The 8,832-nt window shown below is 43.3% G+C and overlaps 1 protein-coding gene across 5 annotated transcripts in view; it reads right to left on the bottom strand.

Annotated features, from left to right (window-relative positions):
• Positions 1-3,258: 3,258 nt before the first annotated feature.
• The window catches only part of arhgap28 (Rho GTPase activating protein 28), a 29,703-nt gene continuing 24,129 nt past the window's right edge, over positions 3,259-8,832 (bottom strand). For all 5 annotated transcript variants that reach the window (XM_076291015.1, XM_076291014.1, XM_076291017.1 and 2 more), the window contains exons 11-15: positions 7,942-8,139; positions 6,482-6,616; positions 5,285-5,412; positions 5,093-5,157; positions 3,259-4,914 (exon numbers count right to left, since the gene is read on the bottom strand). In XM_076291015.1, the coding sequence (XP_076147130.1) occupies positions 4,823-4,914; positions 5,093-5,157; positions 5,285-5,412; positions 6,482-6,616; positions 7,942-8,139 (618 nt within the window). In that variant the 3' untranslated portion in view covers positions 3,259-4,822. The remainder of the gene's footprint in view (positions 4,915-5,092; positions 5,158-5,284; positions 5,413-6,481; positions 6,617-7,941; positions 8,140-8,832) is intronic.

Here is an 8,832-nt window from a genome sequence, read left to right on the forward strand (position 1 = left end):
GATAGAAATATTGTTTAATTTTGCGATTGAGATATCCACGCACTGGCGCCCCCCCTGCGACGTGTTCGCCCCCCGGTTTTAGAGCTATTCTAAATGCAAAAATGCATAGAGGGAGTTATGACAAAACCGTGACTGTTAACAAACTATAAGCTATATAAGGTAGGCCCTATGCTAGGCCTATTACACAACACAAATTGTCGCTAGGCTATGCTGGCGACCCAAATAAAATCTCCGTTGGAACCAATGGCTTACACCTTACAGTATCAAGCTGCCACCTCTTGGCGAAAAAGTTAATAGTTTTGCATATCAGTAGTAATACATTTCACGTAGCTGTGAATCACGGAAAGGGCGAATGAAGTGGACACTTCTAAACGGAACCCAACCCACTGTACAGTAGCTCAAGGTCTGTGGCTAAAGCAGCCATAATGAAAGCGTTATCATTGTTTGGATACTTCACACACACGTGTTTTTTTAATAGCATGACTACAACTACCAAGCTGGAATCAAAGCACATCGACTCCCCTCTCACACCCTAAACACGCACTTCGAACAAACAAAAAGCGCCTCAGTCTCACGGAATAGCCATAGGCAAAACTGTATCTGACCCTTGTAACGTTGGTACTAAATCATTCATCGCAAAGAATGATTTTTGTAGCACGTGCAACAAATATGTGTAGGTACAGCCCTGCCCTGAATACATCTCAACGTGCGCTCTAAAACATCTGGTTTAAATGGAGATTGTAGATCATCACGGGATCATAGACAGGTTATCTTTCAGGTAGCCTATATATTTTCCATTAAAAAACCATCACGTAGCGAACGTGTTGTGGCTAACTCACTTAGCTCCTGTTAGTAGCCTAGGTTATGGTCATAAGCAAATGAGATGACAGTCGAAAGATACAATTAGTGCTGTTATCGATTTGCTTGGTAGCTTATAAACGCATTTATGGTTTTCTACAAATACATCAATAATCAAATTGGCCTCCATCACTCAACCATGCTAACGGTAACATTATTTTACCTACGTTCTGCTATTGATAGGATTAACGTAGCCTACCTGCAGTAAAAAACAAGCATGTCCGATAAACATTCTCAGATTTATTTCGGCTTCAAGAGGAAATGGGAATTACATGTCATGCAGAAATCATCCTACCCTTAGACGTTCTCTGCGGTAAACTACTGTAGCCTACAGTCTTGTCCTTATAGGAAGCATAGTGTCTTTCCAACCCATTTAAGATTAACTTCCAACAAAATTACGTCTCACTGCAACGATGCGCCATCTAGTGGACAAACGACTACTTATCGCCAATACTGGAAATGCAGCCATGATGATGATGATGAATATTTATTTTGGCTTTCTTTTAATCCTACTGAATTTGTAATTATGTATCGGCCGTTCTAATACCGATAGTATGTGGGTGCCTGTGTGTGTGTGTGCATGTGTATATGTGTGCACCACCATCTACAGGCCAATGAGTGTAGAGTCACTAAATGTACACATAACTTAATTTTTTAGACCCCCCCATGGATGAAATTCTACGAAACTTGGCATACCCCCAGAGAATGTCAGGTTAATCATACACATAAAATTTGGTGCAGTTCTGAACGTCTTTACTGAAGAGAGGGGCGATTAAAGCAGAATGATATTGCATTTTCATTTTTTACCGGGGGGGTGCAAATCACAAATGAGTGATTATGGGCTAAGTTGATGTGGGCCCTTGAGACCAACATACCATAAAAATTTCTTCATCCTCGGTGCCACGGTTCAGGTAGTTATTGAGGAAAAACTGCATTTTTTGGGTTTCGGGGGGCCCAGCGCGGAGGGGGAGTGGCCCCCGGGGACCAAACGAAATTTTTCCGTAAAAGTCTAGTGGGGCTACATACCCACCAGATTTCATGTGCCCTGGTGTTTCGGTGCCCCGGGTATCGTTGACCAAAATTTCAGGAAGTAGATGACGGGGAAAAAAAAAAAAAAAAAAAAAAAACTTTGACAATCCCTATATGACCGCTTCGCTAGCTTCGCTAGCGGCGGTCATAATAAATATGGTCACTAAAAAACATTAAAAAGGTGATTACCATATTGTCCATCTACAACTGTTAGTGATAAACATCCTTAACTGTTGTGTACTGTATCTGTCTGAGTATGAGGCCATGACCATGATAAGACCTGTCCCATACTTGTAGCTGCACTACTGTCTGGGGTTGAATTTAGTCCCTTTGAGCATTGGAAACCTGGGAACGACTGTTAAAGGAATAGTCTCCTGTGCATGCTGTAAAATTCAGCTTTTCAGACCTCTGCCTATACGGTGTGTTTGTGTGTGTGTGTGCACAAAAAAGTATTCTGTGTGTAGACAAATGAGCATTATGGCTTGGACCAAGTTAAAAACAATTCCAGCCAATTACAAAGTTACTTCAGGAACGTGGAAGGGAGGGTTGGAACTTCTTTGGCTGTTGAGCTTGAATATCAACAACCTTCCCCCAAAATCATCGACTCTACCTTTGTGTGGAGCCATGGTGGTGGTGGTGGAGGAAATATAATGGTGGGAGTATTTGGGAGCAAACTGCAGAGGGAGGAAGATTATAGGTGTTGTTAGCTTATGCAGAGTAGGAAAGCAAGTATGCCTGGCCATTCACCGCACTCTTAAGAATGTGTTTCTATTGTAAACTCATTGCAATTCTACAGCATTCACAAAAATGACTCACTTTTTAGACCTAATTGTTTTACCATAACCAGGTCAAACAAACAATGAAGGAGGATGATCCCCACTATTATGCTCTTTTTCAACAGCATTTAGAGCAGCATTCTGCTATTATAAAGGAATAATGCCTTTTTAGGACTGTGTCAAAGGATAACTCTCTATGATGGATAACGGACAGTCTTGTTTGACATGCTCTGCATATTTTTGAAGGTCTAAGGAAAAGCTGATGTGGTTGAGAAGTGAATGAACCCTCTTAATCATGTCCTTTCACACGAGATCGCCATTCATCAATATCATAAGAGAGGAGATAACCATCAAGCCACCCCCTTTGGGGTGAATGTGACAAGGACAAAAGTCTGTCAGTGAGTCATGTTTATACTCTTTACAGGAAGCCATTCTCAAATGACATTTTGTGGTATGTTCTCAAAAAAACAAGTGCGTTCCCCATTAAAATAGGCCACCTGTTCACAGCTGTATCTCAAATAGTACAGGCTGATGAATGAGCTAAGGGCAAAGGAGGGAAAAAAACAAAATCACCTCAACACACGTTACACGTTTCTTGTCTCTCAATGTATTCATTTAATGTTGTAGTTCATGATATACTGTATGATTCCATGAGACCAGAGCAGCCGTTGATTCAAGGCAAACAGAAGTATTGTTGGCAGTGGCATATATGATGATATAAAACATAATAGTACTAAGTCCTCAGCTGTATGGAGCACACTTTCGCGTTCATTATATACAACATCCTTTACATTACAAAAGGTTTTGTTTTTTGCTACACTGATGTTTGAGAGAAAAAAAATTAAAATAACAGCAATACTATTCCTGAACATTGCAAGCGATGTAGGCAATCTTTTACAGGTCAATGCAGCTGCTGCATTGAGGTATAAGGGTCAAAGAGCCATACTACTCAATGCTAAAGAGTTTTAGTTGGTTGGCAGGTAAGGGACCATGTTAGCAGGTCATCGTGAGAACGTGAACCACATGGCCCGCACGGTATACTGTAGAGTTCAGGGACTTCAGTCTGATGATATATATACACATGCTGGAAAGATGTCCAATATGCATCACATTTGTAAGTTCCCATTGTAAGTCTCTTGAATGAGAAGACCGTATTCTTAGTGTTATTTAGGGCTGTGACAGTTAGAAGGTCGTCAGTGTCTTCCTCAGTGCATCCACATGAATGTGTCAGAGTGTGTGTGTGTGTGTGTGTGTGCATGCGTGCGTGTGTAGTGTTGCTATGTGGTCACAGCCACAGGTAGGTTAAATATGTGTTAGTGTTCATTTGCCGTTCCAAAGTCCATCTTCAGCCATGATAAGCTTCCTTCATTTTTTTTTTCAGCAGAGGTAAACATTTCTATAAATTCAAACAGTCAGACATACTGTACGTACAGCACATACATAATATACTAGTGTGATAGGTTCTAATGACTTCAGTTACACACATGCAATTCATAAAAACAGTACAAAAGTGGTGGTTTAACATGGTACATAAATGATGATAAAAAAAAGTTGGATAAATTAGTGGTATAAATATCATATGTACATTTGTTTTTTCTCTTGTTTCTCTTTAAACACTACTCTGGGTCTCTGGAGTGAAAGAGTGGTAAACATGGTTGGTTGCCAAGGCCTCTGCTTGGTAAAAGAAATAGTGGAGTGGGCTATTGCACCTTGCGGCCCGTGTTGGCACTGAAACAAAAGAATCCCAATGGCCAGCATTGTAGTTTTGTTTTTTTCTGTCGGTCAGATTCTGATACGCCACGTGTCGAAAATGCCACAGTGCCCAAACCAGATTGGTCTTTTTTTCCCTCTTATTGTCTGGCGAAGATAAGCTGGAAATTCCCTCCTCCAACACTAAAAAGCTTGGAACGAAAACAAAAGAAGTGAAATCCTTCAGGTGGTGTGGGTCACCAGTGCCAGGTCAAGTCCACACCTCTGCTGTTGTTCGTTTTATTTTTTTTAGACGGAGTTCAGTCTGGACGCGGTCAGCAGATCCAGACCAACAATCCTCCTCTGTCCGCATATCCGAGTTCATTTAAGAGGCTGACCAGTAGGTGGCTCCATAAGTAACACTTGTTGTTGATGGTTTGTGCACGCTTGTGCAGATGGTAGTTCTGGGCTCAGGTTGTCCGTTGCTTTAAGACCCATTCGCATTGTGGGTTGGCTCTGTACACATTCAGCAGAGGGGTCTCGGGATCCAGGCAACGCTCCCCTGTGAATAACAACAGTCACTGTAAGCCAGAGTCAGTGTAAACAGCAGTGATATAGTAACTGTGTGTGTGTGTGTGTGTGTGTGTGTGTGTGTGTGTGTGTGTGTGTGTGTGTGTATGTCTCTGTGGTTTAGTATGTTTGAGTGTGTATGTCTGTGGCACATCATTCCGAATACACACCTATGTTTCCTCCGACCTCAAACAGAAACTGTTTCTGTTTCCGATTAGTGCTAAGGGTCCCCCGCCTAAATTGAGAGAAAAATACGTTTGTTCAGAGAAACACATAGCACCTCTTACCGTAAAATCTCACAACGCATTGCTATGGTGAAAACATTGCCATGGCGATCATTACTGCGGCAGTACTTTACTGACCCATTCTCATAGTCAAAGCGCGCCATGACATCCCGCGCCTTTGTCTTGCTGTCCAGTTGTATCGCCATGGAGACCTTGGCGTGCTGGGGAGCATGGACCCTGATGACTCCGTCCCGGAGGTCAGTGAGCTGCAAATGGAGGCCCCATCCAGTCAGCACCAGACAGCACACATACACAAACAACTCCCTCACAGCAGCGCTTCTGCTTCATCATGCCACTTATTGGTGGAACATAATGCACAGATACATGTTGCAGTTCATTTAGAAGAGCAAATATAATCCCTTAAAAAAAAATCTGTTTCTAAGCAGACAGCAGTGATCACTGCACACACTGTATGTTTACTGAATCAGGCTGGTAGTGCACATCATCCCCCCTGTCCCACCTCCTGCTGTGTAATATGGGAACGTGTCTGGTGACCGACTGTCTGACTGACCAGAGTAGAAACAGCTGGTTTGGTTTGCCTCAGTAATGGGCACTACCAACATCATTACCTGAGCTGCATTTCTGACCATTACATGTGGCTTGAGCAGAGTGAAGTGGCTTCCATCACTACTCCGGCTGGACCACTGGGGCCCTCACACACAGCCGGCACATAATGAGTTGCGTGTGTGTGGAAACATGTGGCAGGTCAAAAAGGGGAGTCTGTGTGTGTGTGTGTGTGTGTGTGTGTGTGTGTGTGTGTGTGTGTGTGTGTGTGTGTGTGTGTGTGTGTGTGTGTGTGTGTGTGTGTGTGTGTGTGTGTTTTTCTATGCTAATCTATGCTGTGTTCCTCTTTGTACGTAGTGAGAGTAGTGTGTGCATACACGTACGCTTACGCATGCACATACTGTAACTCACTCCTCTCCTTCTCCCTATCAGTGTGTGTATGTGTGCAAGCGTGCACGGAAATCGCTCCTCCCCTTCTTCTTTTCTGTGTGTAGGTGTGTTAGAGAGTGTGTGTGTTTGTGTTTGTGTGTGTGTGAGTGTGTGTGCGTCTGTGTGTGTGTGTGCGCACGAGTGTACACGTAACTCACTGCTCTCCTTCTTTTCAGTATGTGTGTGTGTGTGTGTGTGTGTGTGTGTGTGTGTGTGTGCGAGCATGCACGCAACTCGCTCCTCTCCTTCTTCTTTTCAGAGTCTGTGTGTGTGTGTGTGTGTGTGTGTGTGTGTGTGTGTGTGTGTGTGTGTGTGTGTGTGTGTGTGTGTGTGTGCACGTACCTCGCTCCTCTCCTTCTCCCTCTCGGTGTGCCTCCTCCTCAGCAGCCTCCTCTTGCTCTTGTCAGAGCTGGGGGTCTTCTTGTGCGCCGACGCCTCGCTCATCTTCCTCACGTGCCAGATCAGAAAGCAGGGGACCTGCAGGCGCCACACAAACACCACCATCACCACCAATCTTACAGGGCTTACAGGGCAGCCTGCCAGACACGCCAGATTTAGGTCAATCTCCGCTTTGCCTCCCAGACCTGCGCGCTGGACGTTTTTTTTTGTTTTTTTTTGGGGGGGGGGGGGGCAGTGGAGAAAGGCTAGTGCTCTAATGCAGCCTTAATAAATAGCTGGCGCAACAGGGGCCAAGCCTGAGTCATTCATTTCACTTGACAACATGGTGGAGTGCTCAATGTCAGCCACACAGTGAATCAAATCATTGGTTTTGTTTCAGGGAAATAAAAACACAACTCTCCCACTGCGGTATGTGCAAAAGAGTCTGATTATATGGAGCAGAAATGCTGATAGCTACCTATGCTGTCTTTGAACTACTATACTGGGATTCATCAAGGTTGGATTTTCTTAAGTGAGCATAACACCTGGATGGAGATTCCACACAGTGATTTTATGATTTATGTGCTACCACAGCCATAATTATAAAATAAATAATGAGACCCTTTAATAAGTTTAGCTCAGTCAACATCACTGATGTGACTCATGCTTGTGGTTTCTAATCTAAGATAACAGACTAGGAAAAAAAGATCCTCAAACAGATGACAAGAGTTATGAAGGTACAGTAGAATAAAAATAATAAGGTGAATCCAGTGCTACATTTAGTTCTCCATGCAAATCAATGTATAGCCAAAGCATGCATTTCCACATTTGCGCCCAAATCTAGTAACCTAGTCACTAAAGGATGAGAATGGAAATTCAATGGGAATGCAATGTTTGTGAGTTTTAGCAGGAAAGGTATATTTCAGCACTGTCAGAAACCTCCACAACTGAATGAATGATGGCCCTGTTCTGCAGGAAGACAGAATAAAAAATAGTCCTATATCTCCAGCTTATTTTAGAGTTTATAGTTTACAGTTTACACCACTTCAGAAAAAACATTGCAATCAACAAACTGTTAAGATTTTGTAGAGGTCTTTCTTAAAACACAATAATGAAGGGTAATTTTCTGCTTTCAGATGTGCAATTAAGCTGTGCCATGCAATACAATTACAGATAATTCTTTTCAGACGACAATAGGGTCTTCATATAGTCAACTCTGAAGTGAAAAACATGTCCCACATATGGCATGTTAAGGGTTCCAAATTTGTTTTCTTTTTCTCATTAAACATTTTTTTTAAATTTCTCCAACATTTGCATTGAGCAGACATACTGTAGAGCAGAACCTCCAAAATCAGTGATGTGACTCAGGCCAGGCCACACACACACACACACACACACACACACACACACACACCGACACTCACAGTCCACAGCAGGTCCTGGTGGGTGATGAGCAGCCGCACCATGTGTGCGGCCCCGGCCGCCCCGACCATCTCCTCCTCCTGCGCCTTCTTCCCCCGCACTGTGAACAGGTTGGGCGCCACGATCATGGCCACGTTCCACATGCTCATGCGGTTCTTCTCCTCATTGGCCACCACCTTCCTCAGGAACTCCAGCAGAGCCTGGTGAGAGGGGACAGGGGCAGGAAGATCAGGAGTATCCAGATACTACGTATGTCTATCCCTGCACATGCTCAATTCTACAAGTGGACACATTTCAGAATTGGGTACAGTTGCGTCAAGCATTCCGACTCATATAAAATCAGACATTAGTAACGAGCTTATCAAGAACCTTGAATGACCCCTTATTGCTCCTAAAAAAAAAATCTGCTATGTCATCATTCTTGTATTCTCGTATTCTTGTAAATCTGGTATTTCATCATTCTTGTTTGATAGTGTCAGGGTGAAATGGAAATATCTCTTATAAGACTCTTGCTTGCACGGCAATGCAACTAAACCTCACAGACAAACTCCTCCAGACAAACGTTCACCATTTGACATGATTTCAGTAGACAGCCCACAGCTGAACATCCCGGCCCAGTGGAGGCGCCACAGTGGACTTAATGTTCACAAACAGGCAGCAATTGAAGAGCATTAGACATAAGTGCATTAGTATTACCTGCCAATTCAGATGCATTACAGAGCCAATACACAAAGCGGTATATTCATTTATCATGACAGCGGTCCCTAATGTACAGCTAGGCAGAGAGAGAGATTTTGTTTTGCAGTTCCACTTGTCATAGTGTTTTCTTTGTATAAGCTTCTGAGCTATCGATCATGAGCTATTACTGCATATTTCGGTTAAGCTGGAACGGG

Source organism: Alosa pseudoharengus, unplaced genomic scaffold, assembly GCF_046254945.1.
Source record: "Alosa pseudoharengus isolate Yale_2024_CS ecotype anadromous, Long Island Sound unplaced genomic scaffold, YU_APseudo_1.1 YU_APseudo_1.1_scf_18, whole genome shotgun sequence".
NCBI lineage: Eukaryota > Metazoa > Chordata > Actinopteri > Clupeiformes > Clupeidae > Alosa > Alosa pseudoharengus.